This window comes from Epinephelus moara, chromosome 2 (genome assembly GCF_006386435.1).
Source record: "Epinephelus moara isolate mb chromosome 2, YSFRI_EMoa_1.0, whole genome shotgun sequence".
Taxonomy (NCBI): domain Eukaryota; kingdom Metazoa; phylum Chordata; class Actinopteri; order Perciformes; family Serranidae; genus Epinephelus; species Epinephelus moara.
This window is the reverse complement of record NC_065507.1, coordinates 17,216,816-17,241,566: the sequence shown is the minus strand read 5'-3', so window position 1 is coordinate 17,241,566 and position 24,751 is coordinate 17,216,816. Positions and strand designations below refer to the sequence as shown.

Genomic DNA, 24,751 nt, shown 5'->3' with positions numbered 1-24,751 from the left:
GCCTTCAAGTGCTGTCGGAGGTATCAGTATCGCAGTCGAATTTATGCACATAAGCCACTCAGTCTGGGGTTGCAGCATGTTGAATAGGTCTAGTTAAATGTCTAACACGATGCACACGTTTATTACTGGGTGGATTTTTATTTTACTTTGGACCAAAAGCAAGCAGTGCACAGCAAACAGGATGAACGATAGTAGTGGTGTAATTTACGAGCTTCCCCGGAAGGCAGCATGAGAGCAACAGAAGCTGCTTGAAGTGTTTTCCTAGCATTTTTATGCAGATCAAAGTGTCATTACTTTTTTATTACAGAGACAATAATATAAATAATGCATTCGTATAAAATTGTTTTATTATTACAAATAAACGTGTCAGAATGATGAGTTTTGTTGGTTTTGTTTTCACAGAAATGAAACTCAGATGGATGCTGGGTGGATTCCTCTGCAATCAGGTGTGTGATCATTATCATTTCAGACCAACCTAAACTGAAACTAATGATGATGCAGTTTCCTCAGAAGTATAGAACATAGACACATGCACACATTTTTATTTATACACCAACATACAGTATATATACATATGCATATAATTACTTTGTGTGCTATCACATTGGTCATCCATTTAGATGAACTTTAAAAACACAGTTCAACAACGTCATATAATAATATTAAAGGCAGGGTGAGCAGTTTTCTTGAAAAGGCAAAAAAGGCCAGAATTAACAAATTGCAGCCGTCCTCCTGCACCTCTACCCTCTCTGACTTAAGCCCCTACCACCAGACATGCTTGGCCATATGCATGTGTTTCATACAGTAACCTGTGCGAGTACTAGTCATTCATTTAAATCACTCCAGTCGATCAATGCTGTTTTGTTGAAGCAATGCTATGACAACTACCACCCTGATTTCACCTGCCCTGTTTGGTTTGTTTCTATTGAACTCAAGTTTGTTTGCCCCCTAAGTGCGGTTTGTTTTAGCAGGTGTGAACACAGCAATCACACTCAGGTGTGCACCAAAACAACCGGATCGAGACCTTCTTGTAGAGGTGGTCTCCCGTCTGGTTACAAACGAACTCTGGTGTGATTCGTTTGTGGAGAGAACGTGTTCCGACCTGGATCCGAACCAACTGCAGTCACATGACACATTGTTTGGGTTAAACATGAGCATGTTACAGTTCTGGAGGATTATTAATGTGCACCTCCTCCTGTACTGCCTTAATATGCACATTCAGCACATCCAATGCATCAAAACATTGTTTTCTAGTTGGAGCCGCGTCATGGGCTTGATCTTCTTAAGGCAGAAAACAGAACCAAGATGAGGTGCTGAAGTTGGGTTTCCTCTCAAACCACTTGAATTACAATATGCTGCAAGGTTATTTTGGATTTTTTACCCAATGATGAAAAAAAAAACTTGCGTACTCCAGCTCTATGGCCATCTAATATTGGCGGTCTCTAATGGTAACCAGCTGAGTGGTGCTCTGTCAAAGGGGCATTGCTTCAACTGACTGTTCACATTCTCTCTGCACCTCACCGACTCCTCTCCGTTGATTGTGACATCTGTTATTGAATACACACCTACTGACCCGTCCTCAAAGCCCACAAACACATACTGTTGCTCACACACAACCAGAGTCAACGGATTCTTAGCCAGAGACACACATCCTATTCTTTCCCCGTCTGTGAGTCGTACAACTGTGAGGACGGGCCTCGCGTGCAGATTACAGACACTGTTATTCTCCAGGGTGGTGGTGGGACGGGATACGTAGGCAGCATAGCATCCAGTTTTAGCCAAACACGTTTTAATGACAGGACCCTCTGCCTTAAATGAGCACAGTCTGACCTGGGATAAGTCCAAGATGTTGATGGTTTCATTATCAGTGGACAGCAGGGCGTAGCTCCCATCAGAGGACATTTGGAAGTCTTGTGGCTGACAGTGAAACGTATCAGGCAGCTGGAAGTGCCAGCACAGCGTCTCCTCCACTATCTTCCAGGTGTACACCGCCCCTGAGGCGGTCAACACCACCACAAAATTTGGGTGCTCTGAAAGCGTTTGAAAGGCAACAACATGCTCTGAGCTTTCCGCGCAGGAGAAACGCTTGCTGATCGAGCCCGACCACAGACTGGCAGCTAACAGGTCTCCATGGCGACGGCCGATAAGGAAGGTGCTCTCAGGAGACACCTGGGCGTCAGATAGATACGGGTGTATGTTGCACACAATGCTCCCTTGTGCCAGCTTCCAAACCCGAGACACCCCTCGCTCAGAAATACTCACCCCACAGTTACTGTTAGGGGTGATCAGGATGTCTGTCGCTCTGCTGCCACTGATACGCAGGATGTTCTGACCTGTTTCTATCTGCCACACATATATGTCCCCAGCTGAGAGTGTCACAAGGTGGACGTTATCTGGGGTAAGGCGCAGTTTTACCACAGGACCGTCATGTAGGAATTTAGAATGTGGAAGTCCTGTTTCTAATCTCCATCTCCACACCGTCTCTGACCCATCGGAGGTGTAGAACCATTCAGCTGCTCCATCAACCACCACTTCTTTCACTCCACACCCCATTTTTGGAGCTGTACCTGCAGCGTCTATCATCCCAGAGTCCCACACTGTCAGGCAGCCGTCACGAGCGACACAAACAACATCTGAAGCCATTTTGAGCAGCGTCTGAGGCTGCTTGTTTGTCTCTAAGGACAACACACACTCCCCTGTGCTGACCTTCCACACCAAGACGAGGGGGCAAGTGTCTAACAAAGCCAAGAAAAGGTGGCCATCCTGGGAGAGCACAGCCTGGGTGAAGGCCTTCCCTTGTGGAGCCAAGAAGTGGTCCCACAGCTCCCAGTCACACATATCCCAAAGTGCAACCTGGTGAGACTGACACACCAATAAAGTGTTGATTTCATGAGAGTAGTCTACATTGAGGATGGTGTTAGATGTACCCCCAGGAAAGCTTTCTGTGACAAGTCTGGGTGGGTTTCTTTTGGCTGCCACATCCCACAGAGTTACACTTCCTGTCCTGTCAACACATGCCATTTCCCACTTATTTTCACACAGGATTATTGATGAAACCGCACTGTGGTTTGAGTTTGAACAGGTGCCGAGGAGGCTGCAAGTGTTGGTGTCAGATATGGACACCGTGCCGTCCTCCTGCCCGCAGTACATGTACAAGCCATTAGATGAGCAAACCAAACAGGTCACGCAGCTCTGACACTGAAAATGAGTCAAGAACTCGCTGGAGACGTCAACCACACTTACAAAACTCTCATCTTTCCACCATATGAATAACTTTTTCTGACACGCAACAAACCCCTCAACTTTGTTTTCCACTTTTTGGCTTAACTCTGTTTTCAAAGGGTCCCTAATCTGCAGGAACACCTCTGGGTCCGTCACATCCCACAAGAAAAGCTTGTTGCATTGTGTGGAAAGCAGCATGAATTGGCTGCTGCTCTTTACTCCTGCAAACTTCAGCTCTGTCTGCTCGCAGCTCAGTGATAGTTTGACTACATCACACCCAGAGCCTTGCCAAATCCAAGCTGCGCCGTCATCCATGATCTCTGCTACAATCCCACGCTCTGTCCCGGCTGCTTCTCTAACTGAGACGTCCTTAGTTTTGGCATTACAATTCAAGCACTGAATGGAGGGAACAAAGGAGGATGCAGGGCAAAGCACTACTCCTAATCCGCTTCCTCCTTTTTTCCTCTCCTGTCTGATCTCTCTGACATAACCCTTGAGCACAGGAAAGACCTTCAGATAAGGCAGGAGGCTCGTCTCTATCACTGTGAGCAGCTGCAGGGGCGAGCTCTGCAGTAAACAAGCACAAGACTTCAATATGCTTGCCAGGAGTGCTCTCTCCCTTGTCAAACAGTCGTGGGAGGACCCATCCTCACTTTCCAACATGTGTACAAGATCTCCCAGGAGTCCTGCTCGAACCATGGCCTGGTGAAACCTCGAAGACATTAACAGCCCCTGCTCCAACTCCCCCCATCTGTCACTTTCTTGCATGTGATGCGGCAATTCTAAGACCTTCCTTAAGTTCACGCGACCAACCTCTTTAGAGGAAGAGGTGAAGACAAACGGCTGGCTGGATGGCTGCCTGTCTATGTACATTTCTGTTTGGGACGTGTCCTTGTTTGGTCCAGATTTCTGCTTTACAAGAAGTGGTTTTGCACATCCACAAGCCCATCGGCCACTGAAATAGTCCACCATCGCTGAATGTATCTCCCTCCTCACCTCATGAGAGCCTAAATACCTCTTAGCCACCACCAGCTTGAAATGCCTGCTCACCCAGAACAAAACATGTGACCCTGCAACTGTCCTCCTGATGAGAAACCGCCTCAAATCAAGCAGAAGTCTCTCCACGTCGATTTGCGGGACCCTCATTTTGGAGGAAGGGCTCTCATCCTGCTGATAACATTCAGTCAGCACTTTATTATCACAGGACAGCAGATCGACGAGCTCCGCCTCAGTGAGCCCTGTCCTGGAGAGGGTGAGGTAGGAGACGGCACGAGCCACGATAGAGGAGCCGTGTTTCTGCTCCAGGTGGTCAAGCAGCGCAGAAATGGATGAGTGGACGCCATCAGGGAGAGATGACTCTGTCACATCTGAATCTGATGATGAGGGAAGAGAAAGGGACAGAGGGAGAGAGATGTCATGTAATCAGGCCGTGAAGAAAACTACAGAATATCACCAGCCTCATCCTGTAAGAATCTGTGTGTTTGTTTACTACAGTAGTCGTACCAGAGTGCCAGAGCGAAGTGTGTAGTTGCAGGAGTCGAACGTAGAGAGGCAAATAACAGGAAGTCAACGCCTGGTTCACCAGCGCCTGCTGTCCGGATGTCACCCTCCGCCCTGAACTTCTCAGCAGTGATGCCAGCAACTTCACACACTGTTTCCTGTCCACCAATCCCAGCTGAACACACACGTATCCTAACTCCTTCTCACTGCCCTCGGACACACACTGAGGTGGACTTCTCTGTGGGCTGATGCCTTGCAGGATTTGTGTTCGGTTGGGGGAGACTGTGAGGATGAGTTTGACGCTGGGAGGAAGGGGGGACGGGAGGCTCTCCATGATGTGGGGTGCAAAGTCCTTTTTGATGTGATGCAGGCCACCGAGGATGAGAACTAGAGGGTGTTTGTTGGAGGGCATGGAGGAGAGGAGGGACAAGAGACGATCTTTAAGCTCAGACAGACACATGATGGATGTCGGGTTACAGTTGGGATTGCAGTCTCTGACGTTAGTGATACAGCCGGGGCCGTCCAGGTCATCGGGACTCTGCTCAGAGGACGATCTGCTGTTATATCCACGGCCAATTTGATAACACAGGCTGGACAAAAGGTGTGTTGGGGACGGGTTGATGGACTGGTTGCAAAAATAAGTGATCACAACAGGATCACAGTCGGGAAGCCAAGACTTTATCTGTAGAGAGACAGAGACAAGTGCAGTTAAGTATCTGCAACGATTATTATCATTATCAATTAATCTGATGATTCTTTACCTGATTAATTGATTAATTGTTTGTCTATAAAATGTCTATGATGAAAAAATGTCCATCACCATTTCCCAGGACCCAATGGGATGTATTTAGATGTCTTTTCTGTACGTCCAAAAGCCCAAAACGAAATTGTGTGTTCATCCTACTTATATGAATACTTATATCTAGCTCTATCTGTTTGTAGCATGTATTTATTGATTGAATCTGAAATGGTTAAGTTGTGGAGAGACTTAAAATCTTATTTGAGTTTTACTTTCATTTCAGCTCGCTTACCTGTTGAGCACAGTGTGCCAGCAGAACTGTCTTCCCTGTGCATGGTCCTCCTTTCACCACCAGAGGGCACTGTTGTTCGCTCTGCTCCACGTAGGCTCTGACCTACAGGGAGTGAAAAGGGAACTACAGTGATGTTGCACCTGCAATATACAGCTCTATCAGAGTGTCACACTGCCATGTTAAAAAAATATATATATATATTAAACCATTTAATGCCGCGCTTTGTGTTTAGAACCACTGAGAAAAACTCCTTCATCCTGACCTCTTCCTCCTCTGGCCGTATGATGTCATAAAATCGAGACAGGACGTCACATAGCTCCTCCTGCTCGGCCTGCTCTCTGGCCGAAGCATCGCTGAGCTGGGAGTCTTCTCTCTTTGCTGAAATGCTCAAGCTGTCAATCATCCCCACAAGGTCAGAGCACACCTGCTGGCACAGAGCGTCAGCATAGCCCCGCCTCCTGGCTGTGGTGTAACCATGGCGAGGGTCACACTCTGTGGCAGTGGTGTAGACTAGAAGCTGGGAGGATGTGATGAGACCAGGGAGGAAGTTGTCACAAAGCTCTGAGTATAATTGTCCATGGGTGGGTGTTGTCATCAGGTCGACGGTAGCAGCCTAAAGATACAGAATATTACTTTGTACAGCACCTTTGATACAACCTGCATCTATATTTCATATTGAGCTATTTCTGTTTTATTACAAAAAGTGTTTTATTTTCATTTTATTTAACCAGATAAGTCAATTCAGAACCAGTTGTCAATGACAATGACAACCTGACAGGAGAGACAGAAGGCAAGGAGCTATCATTTTGTGGACACGAATCATGTTTCTCTGTAAGGGTCTAACAATAAACTTACATTGCAAATACCCCACATTATTTGACTCAAAATTTTTGATGTCTTGGACGTTTACAGAGGTTTACAGAGGTGATTTATTAGCTGAAGTTGTTACGGCCTCCATACAAACAGTAACAAAACCCGGCTCACGAGGGGCAGGAGGCTGTAACATATAAAAAGAAGACGCCACACCAAAAGTTACAGTTTACCCACAAGCTTTAGTATTTAACCCCACAGCATTAAACAAAGGCACAAACAAACCTAAGGAAAACAAAAGGGACTGGAGACCCCCGCCAAAAGGAACAAAAGGAGGGAAGACGCTGGGCCAACAAAACAGTGGGTCGTCGCTCCCAGCGTCTCCCCCTAAACTACCTAAAACCTAAGCTAAACCTAACTACCGGCAAATTCAGCCCAAACTAACACAGCAAACTAAAACACGAAAACCCCAGCACCTAAATGAGCATGGGGGGAAAGAACCTGCTTGGGGAGAGAGAAAAAACAAGGGAGGAAGAAAAAGACTCCTCACTACCTGTGCTGTTGTCTGTGTGCCATGCCTCCCTGTCTCTACACTCCCTGCCCCTCTGATCACCTCCTCCTCTCTCTACCTGAGTGCAGATTGCAGATTGCACTCAGGTGCGCAGCAGGCAGAGGGAGGAGGGAGTCAAGGCTGACAGAGAGAGAGAGAGAAAATAAGAGAGAACAGGCTGCTGCACATAACATAACAAATTTTTCATGTAAACTCATGGGTGGATTATGACACTATGGGCCCCTAGGCACATATTTGCAAGGGGCCCCAACTCTTTACCTACATAGGTGCAAGACTCAGACTTTGTGGTGGTTTTGTGTCTTTTTGTAGTTGTATGGGTCTCTCTGTTGTAATTATGTGTCTTATTGAGGGTTTTTTTGTTGTCTTTTTCAGTTGTTTTGTATCTCTTTGTAGTAGTTTGCCCATTTTTGTAGTTATTTTGTGTCTCTTTGCAGTATCTTTGTAGTCCTTGTGTATCTCGTCATGGTGATTTTATCTCTCTTTCTGCACAGTACCTGTTAATTTGACTGACATTTTGCAAGTAAAGCCAGGTGAGGCCCTGAAACTTAGGGCCCCTGGGTCTGTGCCTGGTAAGCCTGATCAGTAATCTATCTATATGTAAACTGCCTGAAATTTGCCATGACAATTTCTGATAAGCCCCATGCTTTCCTTTGTGAAAACAAAACTCAAGATTTGGTTTCTGAAAGGCAAACAACACATTTTTTCAAAACGAAGAAAACAAGGAAAAAAGAATCTGAACATGAAAGCTGTAGTTTTGTCAATGATTCACACTATAATGTGTGTGAGTTAAAGTGGAGAGCTCCTCCTGTGAGACAATAATGGACCCTTACCTCCGGCTGTGGCTGAAGTTGTGCCTTCATCATCTCTCTCTCGCCTGTTGCGTTGATGACCTTGTGGACGTAAACGAGGCAGCGTCTGATGACGTCACTACCAGGACGGCTGTCCAGAGCGAATCGCAGATCTGCGTCGAGGGCTGAGGAGCAGCAGCAACACTTCAACATCAAACTATTCTCTCCACCACACACACAGACATACACCTCACCTGATCTGCAGAAGCTCTGCGCTCTCTCTGGGCTCATCAGACCGTTGTGGACACACAGACTCACAGTGGTCTGAAACACACTCCTCAGCTCTTCTGTTTTAGCCTTCATCATCATCTCCTCTTCCTCCTTAACATCTTCCTGCTGAATCAGATAGAGTTGGATACTTGTGAGAAAACAGCATCACAACGTAACAGCTGTGACAGAAGACATAAATATTATTTATCCAGGCACATAATGTCTAAAATACTTTTTAAATTATTAATTTAATTTAATTTAAATCATTCATTTATCTCATTAAAAATAAATCAAATTTTATTACAAATTTAATAAAAATAATTAATTTAATTATTGAAAAAAATATTAATAAAGTGTTATAAGTCATAGACACCAAACCATCAGTACTCTGCTCAATAAGGACACTAATTAGTACTCACATTTAATTAGTGGCCTACGGCTGTTTGCTCAACAGGAGAATCTTAATCATAACTTAATCTGAATGAAGACAACAGATGAATCATGTATTTCTGCGCTTCAGTGTGATCACCTGAGGACAGCAGGTGTTTCCATGTGGACGTCTCAGGCAGTAGGAGGGAGGGATGGTGTTCTCATCCCTCTGGTACACTCTCTCCAGCTCCTGGGTGCTGACACCCGCCCGCTGGCCCTCCCGCAGCAGCAGCTGGTACTCTGACACCTCCACCTGGGCGGGCAGGCAGGCCTTACCATACTGATGTCCCACCAGGGCCTGCAGCACCGCCATGTGGACACAGAGGAGACAGCAGCATGTTCAGTCCTGATTAGCTCACACTTTTATGGTTGTTTATGGATTTATGAAGCTCAGCAGCTGATGTTAATGTACATTATAGTGTGTTGCTGAAAGTGCCTCAGGGCTACAACTGTGCTGATCACTCTGTATTACTCAAACTATGATTTAATTGAATTTTATTTTATTTTTTTAACACTATGATGCTGCAGTAGAGCCTGAGGCTTCACGTACTACTACAAACGCATGACTACATTAATCCTGATGGTTTATTTACCAGTAAAAAAGGTCCCGCGGAGCTCTTTCTGCATTCTTTAATCAGCTGCTGTCTGGTGTTTTCATCAGGCCAACGACTGGGATCACTGGACTCAAATGGGTCGATCACCTACACACAGACACACACACACACACACACACACAACCACACACAGCATAATGGTTAAAACAAACTAGAAGAGAGAGATATCTGATGATCAGTTTATGAAAAGCACACAGTGAGGAGCAGTAACAATCGGCCAGGTGGCGGCTCAGTAACATATGATATTCTTCCATCTCTCTAATTACACACGCTTATGAAAAGAGATGGCACAATGTGCTGGTTAAACTGCCCCGAGGTGGTTTCACACACACTGACACACACAACGCACAGAGTCGCGTTACAGCTGCTCATCCTCTTTTCAAGTCAAATTTAATTAGGCAAAGTTGAGTAAAATTGACTGCACTTTTAAGGGAATGGCCACAGGGGGATAATGGGAAAGAAGAAAGGACATACACACACACACACACACACACACACGACTGGTAGCTACCAAATAATATTGCTTTTGTATTGCACTGCTGGCAGTGAGCGATGTTACACAGAGAAGTCTTGGTGATGCTTGAATCTGTCTGTAATAGTGCTGAAACAGTTAGTCAATTGTCCCTGCAGTCCACTGACTGAAATTACTTTTCTGGCTGCAGCGTTTCAGAATAATTTAATTCCATCTTGTAAAGGGATTGTGCAGGGGTTTTTTCTGCTGTTGGTCAGACGAAACAGTAACTTTAAAGGAATACTTAACCTACACAATAGTCATGCTGTGTTGCCTTGAATTGGTGAAGAATTTCTTGGATGCCTCCACAGATAAAGTGAAAATATTGGTTTGCTGATTGATTCTGTGTTTAGCAACAGCAATAATAGCAAGTATAATCCAAGTCTCATTTACCCAAGAGACTTGGATTGTGCTGCATAAATTGTGTGAGAGTTTATCAATAGATGTTCTGATATAGTTTAAGTTTTAAGTTCAGTCAATCCCTATCCCACTGACGATGGGCATGCCTTCTTCTAGTTAGCCTATCAAACTTTGCCACAATCTCCTTCAGCCATTCATGTTGCTGCTGCCAAACTAAATCTGTTCTCTTCTCTGCTCCTGTCAGCTGTCATTTCAGGCAGAATCATTACGCCCTCCTCCACCTATTCACCTCCAGTCACCTTATCCCTTGCCCAGGACGAGCTCATCTAAAGCCCACTCCTCTACACATCCTCAGCTCCCTCTTCATCTCATCTCATCACCACCACCAGCATCTAGACTCCATAGAGGGGCTCCCTAATCTACTACGTCTTTACCGCCCTCCTGAAATACATGACATAACGATAGGGTCTAATCGCCACAGACTTTTCACATTTGTCATAATTATGTGCACATGTAAATCTCAGAATGAGTCTCTCCCGGTTAAACGTGGTCCCCAATCAATCAATAAATCAATATACTGTGGAGACATGCCAGAAAAAGTTGTCTTCACAAATTCAAGGTAACATAGCATCACTAATTAAACACAAATGGCCATATTGTAGTTGAAATGTTTCTTTAACTCAGGACTATCACCTCTGATAGCAGCAGCAGCTTCTGTTAAAGTCAACACTGCATGAACAATTAAACAAGTGAATAAAACAATATTCAGAAATTAATTGCTCTACATCTAATTTTGGTTCAGATATCTTTTTACTATTAGGAAGAAGATGCACATTTCAGTAGATCATGGAGCTATAAGAATAAAGACACCACCAGGGACACATCACTGTAAACAGAAACAACTTTATTTACCTAATTTTTGTCAAGGATCTCAAATAAAGTAAGTTACATTGTGCAGTGGAGCACAGCTGAGTGCTCCCTCTGGGTCTAAAAGCCTTTAGCAGTGTGAGTGGCTGCGACATTACAGTAAGTGTTACAGTGTGAAGTGGTGATTAAAGGAAGGAAAGGACATAAAACTTTATAAGAAAAAGAAGAAAGTAACTTTCCCATCTGCAATACAAAACATAGATAAGCGTGCACTCACCCTGACATCCAGTCCCAGTGTGTGTCTGCAGTGCTCTCTGAGTTTAGGGAACACACTCTCTCTCAGAGCTCTGCGCTCCACCACACTATCTACATAGAGTAGAAACACAAACAACACACACATCTATTCACAAAACAATTCAGAACGTATAAACTTACATCACTTGCTTTGCTACATACCCTCTGGGTTGGAGCACAGGTAGAGTTTCACACAGGTGGAATTCAAAGACGAGCCGTGTTTTCTTCTGGAGCGCATGCTTAACTGCTAAAATAAAGCAAAACAAGGGAGGAAAAAATTGGGCATGAACATGTTCAGTGACCCAAATAAGAAGTTCAGAGTGGCTGCTTTGCTGCTCTTTCTCTTTTCCCTGTCGCTCCACTCAGGAAACTCTGGCCTCGGGTGTTTATAGAGCGTGTTATCATGAGCACACCCACTTCTAGGGACTGGAGCGTCTATCCAAAACACACAAACACATGCATTTAAAAACCCATACAGACGCACAGTTGTGTACATACTCAAATATGTAGGGCAGACCAACAGAAACTCAAGAAACTCAGAAACAACTTTTCAATATTTTTTTTTATTAATTAACATTTGTACACAATAAATACAAACTTTGTTTTGTTTTTTTGTACAGCCAATAATAATATGCAGAAAGACTTTTGCACCTGTTCTCATTATTGTCACCATGGCAACAGTCCATGAAGACAGAGAAGGCCAGTTGTTAATAGCGGCAGCTGTGAAGCCGCTCCAAATCGAAGGATGAAAAATAAAAGAATTATATAATACATAAAAACCCCCAAAAACAGGCTCATACCAAATAATTCAACACTGTGGCGGACCGGAGGGACTGTGAGAGAGGGGGAAATAATCCTGATCAAAGTGGCAACTGGCAACAAAAAGTCATTAATTTTATATGTGATAGAAAGACTGATTGAGCGTCTATGGCGGGAAGTTCTGCTGTAAACCATAAACTTCAAACGAGTCTGAAAGCTCAGAGAGATGAAGGAGAGGCTGCTGCTCAAGTCGCCTTGACCACGCTGTCACAAGTCAGTGCCAGTTCCTACAGCAGCAGGGGAGCGGAGGTTTGGATCTGAAACTGCAACTCATTCCGGGATGTGGATGCTACACAAAATGTTTCTAAAAGCTGATGCAAAAATATAGATTTTTTAGCACTGTCCTCATTTCTTGCATCACTTTTCTCAGTCTGACATAATTCACCTGCACCTTGCAAAGAGGGAATCGATTAGTTTGAGCCCAGATTAGTTTGTTTCCCATCTTACAAAACGTCTAAAGCTGTGCCCCAACTCCAGGCTGCATATTATTACTAAACAGTGTGCACTTTATACAAGAAATTAAGATACTTTAGAGTTGCGTATCAACAGGAAATGTGCTATGATACTGCAACTTTGGAGCTTAGGAGAAAGGAGAAAGCAACATAGATAGATACGCTTATTGTTATTTTCTGTAATATGTCTGGAGCTGTTTTAAAACAGGGTGCAGGAGCTCCCTCTTTTCTTTTTTCTGTGTGTTTGGAGCAGTGCTGTGCATCAACACCACACTCCAACATCTGCATCTTTGAGTGTACTTTAGCGCTCTACAAAATCAAACCCTGTTTGGAATAAATATGGAGGAGGAAACTGGGACACATCTTCACATCTGATCCTCTCATCTTTTAAACAATCACACACGGGCTCGTCTCAAGACTATAAAACCACATTGTCTCTCTACGTCTTCATTCCAAACGTCTCTTATTATAATCATGTTTTTTGTTTCATAAGTTTAGCAAAACATCAATTTACATTGTCCACAATTATCTCTCTATCTCTTTGGAAGAGTGGGGGATAAAAAATAAACATCAGTCACACTGAAACAAAAAGGATTCGCCACAGAATCAGAATGAAAAGAATAAACTACAGTGATTTATCAGAGTCTATTCCGTCCATTCTGACGCTATGTTAAGGTACTGCTACTTTTCAGGGAAGGTACAAATAAATAAAAGTGCTACGCTGCCCTTTAGGCGAGGAGTTTTAAAGGCTTGAGGGGGGATTTATTTACTTTGAGTAAAAAAGAACACAACAGAATTGTACTTAGCTCCGTTTGAATGTCATTTGCTAGTTCTGTCCATTAAGCATGATGCATTTGCTTTATACATCTCTTTTGTTGTCTGTTTCTACACCATGTGATCACAGGAAAACCTGGGGGTGATATCAAATTGGAAATGATACAGGTTATTTTTTTTATGGACGTGATGGAGTTGCTTGGCATACAAAAGAGAAAATAACACCTGTGAGTGTAATGTGTGTCAAATAAACAAGGATATATGTGATAGGTGAACTGATCGGTGTTATAAATGAACACAGTCATGTGAGAGGAGATATGATCTGTAGGGATAAAAGCTATACAGTCCATTCTGTGGTTAATAAAACCTCCTGACCCCGAATGCGATCAGTGTCTATATCATCTCAAATAAAACTTCTCTTTATCACCACATAGTGAATACCAACAATGTCAGCGCCTCCTGAAGGCACCACCGGCCTCCTCCTGAACCAATCAGCGACACAAGCACACAGAGGGTCACAGAATGAGAGAAGATATAGCGACGTGTGCGTAATATAATGCAACTGTATGTGTGTATATGACAACCATCGATTCACACTGACTGCCAATGGACATAACAGACATTAGAGAAAAGAGGGAGGGAGGGAGAGAGGAAAGGGAGGGTGGGAAGAGAGGCGGAGAAAAGAGCAGAGAGGAGGATCCAGCCTCCTTCTTCTCTCTTGTTCATTCATCCTTCCCTCCTCTTCTTTCAGCTCTCCTTCATACTGTATTTACAGTGCCCTTTCAGAATAAGATGAGGATAAAACTTCCACTACATATCAGACATGGTATTTCAATCAGCTGAGTTAGTCTATATGAAACGCTGTGCATAACATTCCTATGACAACAGTAATGTACTGTACTAATACACATCGAATACGTATGATGATAAGGACTATATATGGCAAGGGAAGGGCTGGCGAGGGGGGAACAGTGCGTCCACACACCACCAAGTTTCTCTGTCCATTTACTTTGACCCCAACTGCACCCAGCTGTCAATCATATTCATGACACGTTTGGCAAGTTTTGTACTTTCTGACTCTCGTCGAGCTTACACTTCATGTAGCCCAGACACTCAAAACTATGGTAAAGGGTATCAGACAAGTAAAAAACACAATTTACCTTACTTTTATTTATGGTATATCTTTCACCAGTTCATCTTTAAACTCATTTATTTGTCTGTTTTTTGGTTTTGGCACAGATTTACTCATTTATTTCTTCCCTATTTTTCTTTCCCCCTAACGTTAGCTAGCCTTTTTTGTGAACTACCAAGCTGAAACTGACTTTTATCATAGAGCTGCACCAGCTACTGCACCAAATGTTAATCAGCAACATACTGTACGGCATACTGCTCTAGCGTTAGAGTCTAAACTCTTGTAACAATAACTAAAGCATTTACGCCACGGCTGTATAAAGAGAAATGGATACAGCTTTGGAAAGTTGCTCAGTGGTGTATGAAGCCAAAAAGTTCGACTTCTCATGTACAAATTACCCACATCTTCTCTATTGTTGGGCCCATGGAGCAAGCATGCTATAGACTTTCACGAGCTGAATAGCTAACTTCCTGTATAGCCTTCCGCTGACTTGAATGGGGATAAAATCATATTATTGTGCAGCTCTTCTGCGCTGATTATGCTGGAACTGGAACTCTGACAAATGGAGAGGAAGCTGGAAGACACACTATGAACCCATAGAGGTGGAAGGTAAAGGCTTTGCAAGACGTTCTCTCTGCAAAGTCTTCAACCGATTGGGTGGTAAAGAAGAGGGGCATCCAATCCACAAGCAAAGTCACAGAGGAAGTCACTGTGGCTTTGAATTAAGAGAGCTGAACTGTGGGCACATGCTGCTGGGAGTCAGGTCAGGGCCTGATCAACCCCAACTATGTTGCCTGGGTGAGAGTGTCTGATTTTGACAGACCCAAAACACCCGATGACCCCAGGTCACATCACTGACGATGTGTCCCAGTGCATCCAGACAATGTATCTTGCACAGACTTTCAAAATGTTATTGGAACGAACGGATCAAATTCTTACAGTGAAAGTTTGTGGGGGTGGTGACGCTTAAACAAATGAGCTACTGATTTACAGACATCTTTCTAACAATGTAAGTCTATGAGACCAAGTATATTTGGGCCCACTGGCACCACCTGATGGACTCAGGTACTGTAATTCCACTGTTTAGCCACTACAAAAAATGGCTTCAAAGCCTGGCGCTCTTCCCAGGGGGCTGATTTTCGCCAGCAAGCTATTTGCTATGTTACTATGCTAATTAGAATTTCACAGACTTCAGAGACACGCTTCTACGTTCATAATATTTTCATCTATAAGTGCTCTCTCTGTATCAAGGACCATGATGGATGTAAGTCTTAGAATATATTGTGTCATCTTCGACAGTTTGCAGATGTATGTGATCTTATGTGTCTTTTCTCAAAATAAATGACAAAAAAGGTTCCAAGCTCTAGCTAGCTATGCATACAATGATGCTACAGCAGTATGCGGTACAGTATGTGGATCATTAATAAGCACTGGCTGGTGTAGTTTTATAGACAGTTAGCTTCAGATAAGCAGCTGGCCACAAAGTCTCCTTTGCTCCAAACATAAGCAACTGTCTTTCTTAAATGTCTTTTGCCTAAGAAGAGCTTAAGAAAAGCAAATGTTGCTTGGGGAAGACAACAAACGATTCAATATTAAGTACAATGTCGTACTTTTCTTTAACAATCCATTTTATTTTTTTGCCTAGCAATATTAGTATGCAGTAAGTTATATTTTTGACTTGTCCTATAATCCTTTACTAAATCTTGTCAGTCTCAGGGCTCCATAACTTTTTTAATGTTCCATTTTTTGTTCGAAAGTGAGTGAAAAAAGTGACTTCCTGTGCTGATAGATAAACTGCTTTACAGTATCATGAAGTAAGCGAAACAAGAAAAAAAAAAAAGAAAACCTGCCAAACCCATCATTAACTTTCCCTCGCACTCCCCCTCTCTAAACATTCTTCCTCCTCTTCCTCCTCTTCAGTGTGCTCTGGTTTGCTGCCCGATGAGGTAAAGTTTTAAGGCAAGAATGGAAGGACAGGTGTGGGAGGGTGGAGGGGGACGTGGGGGTGGCTACTGCTGCACTTCATTAGAAAGCTAATACGGAGATTATTTAATTGGATACTCTGCCTTCATTCCCTCTCTTCGCTCCCCTCCTCAACTTGAGGATGAGAGAAGATGCGGAGAGGCCGGGGGGGGAGGGGGGCGTCGGACGTGGTTCAGTTCGGTTTACTTCACATCACTTTGTTTAAGCTGACTTCAGTTCAGAGCAGTTCAGTTCCCCAGCCTGTAGGATGTGTCTGTCTGTCATCTGGTTTTATTTTTTCTGTCTCTATAACTGCCTGCCAGCTTCTCTGTCTGTCACACCAGTGTGATCTCCACCTCCTCCGTCTTGTCGCTCTTCTCCTGCGGTCGGCGGGGGTGCTGTTTGGGGGGAGGAGGAGCAGCTCGCACCTGCAGCAGTGAAAGAAAGCATCATAAATATATTTTTTTTTAAAAAGGCAAAGTGAGGGGGAAGGAGATGGCCTACTTTTCTTAATTTGACAAACAGATCATTTCCTGCTGTGGGATGCAAAAAGTAAGGAATATTTACTCTCTACTTTTAGAGCCTTCTTAAAAATAAACACAGTAGTCTGAATTGATATCATAACTAGGATTCACAGGCAGTTTAATCAACACTTTGTGTTATATAGGGCTGCAATTAACGATAACTTTCACTATTGATTAAACAAAACACACTTCTTGAATAGCTTTTATACTAACAGGTCGTAGTTTGCTTGGCCCTCCTTCAGGGGTGAAGCGCAGTGGCTGAGAAAATCCTGGAGACACTGGACTCTTGCCAGAGCTTTGATCTATAGTGGGAGAGAAGGACAGAGATTAAAAAACTTACGGTAAAAAGCCACAATGACATCAACTCAACTTTTGTGTGTGTGTGTGTGTCTTACTGTGGGAGGTTAGCGGTCCCTTGTGTGACGAGGCAGGTGGTGGAGGCTTGTGCTCCCCGTTGAGTGCCGTGGAGGGTGATCGTGGGAGAGGAGGCGGGGTGGAGGTCTCGGGGCTGGTGAAGGGGCTGATGGGAGGTTGGTCATATAGCGGGAGAGGTGGCAAAGAACATGGCAACTTCAGAGATGGAGAAATCTGGAGAAAAGGATAGAAAGAGACAAATACATGATTAAAAATTTGCGGTTTAGCTCTGATGTCAAAAATAAGTCCCTTGCTGTCCTCAATTCCATTAAGTTGCTGCTAAACAATATGCAGAATGGACCAAACGCATCCAAAACAACACCCTCTTTCACATTAAGTGAAGTTTAGACCGCCTTTGTGTGTAAAATTGTGTTTTTGAATCAATTCTAATGCAAATTAATTGGCTGAAACTGACCGGACTATAATTAGACTCATCTTGACCTCAAGAAAAAGACTTCACACTTGGTGGGTGTATCGCTGAGGAGCCACGGAGGTGCAGTGTCGAGTGTGCGCTCTTGAGATCCTCGGCATATTCATTAGTGTTGTGTTATGTAAATACTGTGTCAAGTATTAAGAGGGGACCCCTATTAACTGTTACACCGCTGAACAGCACGCTGGGTACAGCTCTCTGTTTGTCACTCGGTACAGTATTGAAGCAACTCAAACATTTCAAGCATTAGCAATGTAACTTTTGGAGTGAACGCTTTCTTTCCAGGAAATAATCTGGTCCCACATTGCTAGCTGTTTGCAGCTGACACATATAATCTGGCATTGCTAGGAGATGCAACTATTTCAGAACTTAAGGGAGCACAGTGTCAAATAAAGTTGTTTCGATGGGCAGTTCACGAGAAAGCTGCAAGCATCAATACCTGAGGCCAAGCAATCTGCCCATCACTAACAGGCGACAACAGGAGCGACATCAGCATTCACTTGGAGTCGTTTCTCTGTTCACCTGATAAATGAAAGTCCAATAGTCACTCTCTTTTTCATTCTGTTGTTCGTCCCCACTATCTCCTGAGGGGAACATCGGTCTCTCTAAATGCTCCTCAGCTCCACCAGCTAGTTGCTAACGTTGTCTGTTTGCTGTTTGTTGCTAAGCAGGTAGTGTACGGACTTAAAGATGCTAAAACACTTCATAGAGCTGAGTGGAACTGCAGAGTCACGTGATGTAGGATGTGGGTTTGTCACCAGAAGCAGCCCCTTTCACATTAGAGCAATCTCATCCATCGTTGAAAAAAAACAAAACACTAGAAATCCTATAAGGGATACCCTGCAGAAATATTGCAGACAACTTTTACCGTTTCCGTGGCAGCAACCAGGAGGATTCAACTTTTTTTTTAACAATCTCCCCCACATGCCACTTAAAAGACATTAGAGCTGTTGCGGTGTGTGTTATGTCTACAGGCTTTTCGGAAGGGAGAGGCTGTATCCTTCCTGTTGCTGAACCACTAATAGGGCAGCACTCTGAGCCACAGATAAGACTTCTTTCTGTGATTGCAGCGCAGGGTTTTTATCAGAGCGCTGCAGGAACACAGCAGCTCTGATCCACTGTTTGTGAACTCTGCCCTGCTGTTAGATGTACTGGACATCAGCCAGGAAAGGGAGGAGAAGAGAGGAGGGGAGGGGGGGAAATGGCACACCAGACTACACCATGTGCTTGGTATTTCTGCCCTGAGGAAAGACTGATAAGACCAAATTTCCAGCTCCTCAAGAATGATGCGTTGAGTGTCTGTTTGTTACTTAAGTGGGAGTATGTCTCCATTTTCAATCTGCACACACTGTGTTCGAGTCTAAGATTGCTTGTGTCACTTCCCCCTGACTTAATATCTCTGAAACTCATCACTGTGTCTGAGCGCATCAATGTACCTGTATGTCACCCGGCCCTCCTCCGCTGGTCTCTCCATTCTCAGTGAGATCTTCTACCAGCACGGAGGGGAAGACGCCCACCCGTCCGTTGAGCTCCCCCTCCCAGAAGCCGTCGTCTGTCTGAGTGTCACGGCTCAACAGGCGGATCACAGCTCCCTCGGAAAAGGAGAGTTCCTCATCCGCCTGGCCCTCGTAATCATAAAGTGCACGGACGTACATCACTGCGGACAGAAATGAGAGAGACAAAGAGCAGTAAGATACACAGAAGGAATAATTACTCTTGGGAAAATGTAGTCCCTCCTCTGCCTGGCCATCATTGTTATTAAGAGAATGGTACACACCGCTTGAGAGAGGGAGATACAGAGGAGACAGAGAGAAATAATAATTAGGTGACAGAGTTTGCCCACGCATTCAGGTAGAGCAGACACCGTAGGAAGGGGGTTGGAGGAAGGGCAGTAGAAGAAGAAAGATGTGGTGTGGATGCACCAATAATGTTGCAGAAACAATTTCATACAACTGCCTCACTCTTGTTTCTGTTCCAGTCAGTAACTGCTGTGGCAGTGACAAACATTTCTACTTATTTAAAGGTTGATGTGGAAAAACAGCGGCCAAAATATAAATGGATGAAAAGGAAATCAGGAGGGACAGAGCTTGTGGAAGCTGCCTGCAGGTTTTTACTGAACAGTGGCCCGCACACACTTCAGGTTTTGCCTTTACACTTCTGTTTAGTACTGCTACCATAGAAATATTTTTATCTCGTTTCACCCTGTAAGGTAGACAACCCACACTTACTTATTCTAATAATGCTCTGCTTTGCAAATTGAGTGGTGTTTACAGCTGAATTCGGAGCTACTCCAGTGGAGCAGTAAAGAGAAAAATGCCTTAATCAGTGGCGCATAATAACCTCATTACAGGAAGAAAAAAACTCATTCACACTGGTACAACTGGAACTAGCTTGTTTACTAAAACTCCTGGCACGTAGTTTAATTATGTCAAAGACTAATTTAACATCCCTAGGTTGACAGTGCACTCACTGTTTGTGTCTCCATTGATGCAGCCGGAGTGCAGCTCTGGCTCGGTGGAATTGGACGAGGTGTGTGATCGAGCATCAAGCGTAGCCAGAGATTGGAGCATGCTCAACAGACTGTTGGAAGTCGGGAACTGCAGGTATTTCTCTGGGACGTAGCCGACATGACCTGTCTTATTGCGAGCCTGGAAAACACACACGAACACACAAACACAACCAATAAAAACAATGAAGAAAGGCAACATGAAAACATGCATGGCAGGAGAAAATTAAGCACCAATGAGCCACGCAAGGCTGTGAAACGCACGGGATAAACACACAGAGCTCGAGAGATAATGCTCAGGGTGCCTGCAGGTATCAGACACTTACATTTATTGCTTTTTAAGACCATTTAAAGACGATTTTAAACCAAATTTAAAGACAGATTTTTGGACTAATCTTCTTTCTCTTATTCAAGCACTGCAGGTAAGTACAAAGGTAAGTAGTATATATGTAGTACACTGTGCAGGAGAAGATTTTATGAAGGAATATGGTCATTAAAGTGAGTTAGGTTAATTTACATTTTGCCAAAAGATAAGTGCAAGTAGTATTATGTTCAGTAGTATGTTTAAAGATCTGTTACATAAAAAAATTGGACTTTCACACAGAAGAGCTCGACTCATTTCAATTCAAACCTCACAAACTAAAATTTAAGACATAAAGGTATAATATTTATAATACTGAATTTTAAGACATTTTAGGGACCTGTAGACTCCCTGTAGGGTCTGAAGAAGGGCACCTGTGGCTCGAAACGTCACTCCAGGTTGGTGGAATAAATGCACCTGAAGGGAGCTTAAGTGTGCGGATTTTTCTTTGTCTTTTCAGTTTAATTCATTTAGTCCAGCACCTTTTTCATTTTTTGGATGTGCGTGGCTGCTCTGTTTGTATTCAAGGGACCTGTAGACACCCTGATGCTTCTGTTGTATAACTGTAAGCGCAATGTAGGTCTGGGTGATGTGGCAAAAATCTTCTATCATGATATATGTAATTCATATCACAGTAACGGTATACATCACAATATAGTAATTGTTCTGTAAATTAAATTAAGAAATAGTTTTAAATAATCATACTGCACTTATCACATTGGATTACTGTCTTTTTTTGGAACTTCTATACAAACAAAAATTCAGCTGCCTCACATGAAGCAACACTTAAAAAAAATTCAAAACAGTAAAACTAAAATCCTTTCAAAATAAAATCTTTAAGGGTGCTGAGGACAATAATTGTGTTTGAGTAGTAACCTGTTACTGTGTTTCAACCTTTGCTCTCGCCCTCCATGTCTGCCCAAATCATGTTACCTTGCGAGAAAGCAGGATTCGCGAGACTGTGAGATCACAAGAGAATCACAAGATCACGCAAGAACTCTGCCCCAAATTGCTCCTGCTGTAGAAACGGTATTGCTGGTATTCTATTCATGTTTATTCTTGTTTATTTCATTGATGTATATAATGTAGGCACAGTGACTAAGTAGTAGTACTTAATATCTTAAGTACTAGTGTTAAACACCGTAGCATAATGCACATTCCATTTTTATTTGATTTAATGCACATTTTCATTTCTATTTTACTTTATTGCTTTATATTTACATACTTTTATTTCATACTCTTATTCTTACTTCTGATCATTCTCTGTTCTTTACATCGAAGCGACTGTAACAAATCAAAATTTCCCCTCGGGGATCAATAAAGTATTTCTGATTCTGATTCTGCCAAATCTCTGCCAACATATTTCTACCACCACACAGTTTATATCATCATATTGCCCAACTCTGCACATCTGTGTGATCACTGCATGTGTGTGTGTATTTGTGCACCTTGACCCAGTCTTCCATGTCTCCGTCCTCAATGACCTCCAGCATCTCCTGTTCATCAATAGTTAACTCATCCGGCTGAGAGGCCTGTGGGAGAGACACAGCAACAGTGTCAAAGACAGAGCAAGACGAGACATTCATACAGTAAAAACCCTCCACACTAGACTGAGTCCATCATTAATAATTCATTTTAACCTGCTAGAAAAAGTCACGGTTTTTCACATTCATCAGCATATATGCAACAGTGGCATTCAACTTTGCTTACCTGACTACATGCATGGGTGAACTACTGACATTTGATAGGTGTGTGACCAGGTAACCGCAGAAGGGTAATCTGTGTGTGTTGGGTTTGTACCTTGTATGAGTACAGGACTTTGCAGGTTAGCGGGTAGTTTCGGAGGGTTCCCGAAGGACTGGAGCTGCTGTCGTCAAAAACCTCCATATTCTCTTCACACTCTTCTCCCTCCTCACGCTCCAAGTCCACTGTGCCCTTTAACACACAAACACACAGCCAGATAATGTCAGAACCTCTGATAAGTACAAGGACAAATAAGAAAAGCACCATTCACCTTTACAGCTCCGGGATAAAAAAAGATCAAGTACACAAAGAGTTCTCCAAATACACAAAAATTATATATCCTGATGTGACGCCCACCTTGTTGACTTGTGTTATTTTCTTTGTCTATGCTGGTATCTACACCTGCTAGGTCTGTCCATGTAACAAAACTTTCACTTGTTACCTTTCCCCTCTCTTCCTGTCTGTCTGCACTCTCTGTGCTGGCGTTACAATCTCATCTATAGCACTGCTTACCTTTGCTTCCTGCCAGGGTTTCTCTGTCCTGCTCTGTGCGGGTACTACAGCTTATAGAGACAGGTGTAGAGGGACTAATGTTTCATATGATCCAGCACCTCCCTCTTTTGTTCCGTGAGAATTTCACTGGCTTATATGATGGTCATGTGATCCAGCTGGTAGAAAGATCTATCACACGCAGCAAGCTGACCCGGCCGCAACAATAGAGTGTGTGTTTGGGTGCTTGTGTTATCCATTCCCAAGTGATTGTGTTTAGTCATCAGATTTCTGTTGACACAGTAAACTCAACACCGGTGCAGAATAAAACAGATGTGTGTGTTTTGTATATGAATGGGAACCCATTCCCTGGGGAAATAAATAACCTCCAGGTGTGTTCCGAAGGTGTTCGCTAAATAAACATTCACACACTTATAAAAGCTCGTTGATAAGTTTGTTGTGTTATTCATTCACTTTTCTGCATTGATTTAAACGTGCACAGCCTCGGGGCCAATTCCATTTCATCCCTGAAGTAAAATGACCGGCGTGTATTTCGGTAACAACCCAATAAAATATCACCAAAAATACATCTCAGTGTGTGTACCAATACAGCCCAGATGCAGACCAATGGACACTTTTATGGCTCCGGGAAGTAATAACTGTGAAAGTGATATCGTAATGAAGGCAGCGGCTGCCTGAGGGACTTGCGGGTTCATGGCTTAAAGTATTTCATCGTCGTATTAATAAAATTGAATGGGAAGAAGAGAGGGTCGGGGGAAGTGTCTGCTCCCCACTCTCATTGTTTTTCTTTGCTCTCTTTCTGCAGATTATTATTCACAATCCATCCATCCTTCCTCCCCTCTCTGACCATCGGTCACTTCTTGACCTCTCCGTAATCAGCAAACTGCTGTTAACAATCCCTCCTGCTGTTTCCTGCCTCCTCTCCGTCTCTCTCTCTCTCTCTTCATTTCCCTTGTTACACCTTGTCATTATAATCCCTCTTTCTTCACCGCTGTCAGTCTCTGAAGGCTCCAGTACACTCCAAATAAAATCAAAGGCTGTTGAACTGCTGTCAAATGCCTGAAAACTCAATGTGCCTCCTGGTCTGTTCTTTTAATGACACCCACGCCAGATGGAGGGGTTTTCGACAAGCCTAGCCTCCAACAGATTTATTTTATAAATAGAGCAAGGAAGAGCTGAAAGAAAACTTTAAAAACAAGCGTGAATTCACGAAAGCTGTGACCACTGACAGGAATGCATCAACATGTTCATGCATTCACACACACAACCTCACAATCATGTCACTATAGATGCCTCCCTACGACAACTAGTTCATGGGACATGGCAAAATTAAAATGGTGTGTGTGTAAGTCTGGAAGTCGACCAAACGTTTGTCGACCAGAAATGTCACTAGTCGGCAAGATTTCAAACAAAACGTGAAACTCTATTAGGAGCTGGGCCTTGTCAAAATAAATCAAAACCTGCATGTCTGGACCATGTGGGAGTTTAATTTGGAAGGGAAGACACAGGAAGTGGACACGCTCAGCAGTCAGGCAGGAGTCTCGTTAATTTCCAGGGCTGGTACCTGCAGTTATTCCGCAGGCTTGTTAATAACATGTCGGGCAGGAAATCCAAAGTGTGGGATCATTTTGAGAAGGTGAAGGACGAACCCAAGGTGATATGTAAACTCTGCAGGCAAACATTTGCCTATCATTTGTTGACTACAAACATGACGTATCATCTTTACAGCTACATGCCCATTAGCTACTTAGCTTAGGAAAATTTTTAGTCAGGGGCAGCCCTATACCATGGACACAAAGAGTACAAGAGTGGATCGAGAGCCACCTCTGTCTCTCTCAAACCAAATGGTAACACTAG

General features: G+C 43.5%; 2 protein-coding genes across 3 annotated transcripts in view; both read right to left on the bottom strand.

The window, feature by feature from the left end:
* Positions 1-287: 287 nt before the first annotated feature.
* LOC126409037 (NACHT and WD repeat domain-containing protein 2) lies at positions 288-11,753 on the bottom strand. Its single transcript, XM_050074915.1, has 10 exons — positions 11,430-11,753; positions 11,251-11,339; positions 9,215-9,322; positions 8,722-8,919; positions 8,177-8,318; positions 7,965-8,107; positions 6,016-6,366; positions 5,754-5,855; positions 4,726-5,404; positions 288-4,595 (listed from the first exon to the last, which is right to left on the bottom strand). Exons 1-10 carry the CDS (start codon positions 11,503-11,505, stop codon positions 1,417-1,419), a joined length of 5,067 nt encoding a protein of 1,688 aa, XP_049930872.1. The 5' UTR covers positions 11,506-11,753; the 3' UTR covers positions 288-1,416.
* Positions 11,754-11,811: 58 nt separating this feature from the next.
* Positions 11,812-24,751, bottom strand: part of LOC126409117 (F-BAR and double SH3 domains protein 2-like) — a 93,635-nt gene continuing 80,695 nt past the window's right edge. For both annotated transcript variants that reach the window (XM_050075058.1, XM_050075065.1), the window contains 7 exons: positions 22,442-22,576; positions 22,090-22,173; positions 20,245-20,422; positions 19,211-19,431; positions 17,326-17,518; positions 17,144-17,232; positions 11,812-16,834 (listed from right to left, as the gene is read on the bottom strand). In XM_050075058.1, the coding sequence (XP_049931015.1) occupies positions 16,742-16,834; positions 17,144-17,232; positions 17,326-17,518; positions 19,211-19,431; positions 20,245-20,422; positions 22,090-22,173; positions 22,442-22,576 (993 nt within the window). In that variant the 3' untranslated portion in view covers positions 11,812-16,741. The remainder of the gene's footprint in view (positions 16,835-17,143; positions 17,233-17,325; positions 17,519-19,210; positions 19,432-20,244; positions 20,423-22,089; positions 22,174-22,441; positions 22,577-24,751) is intronic.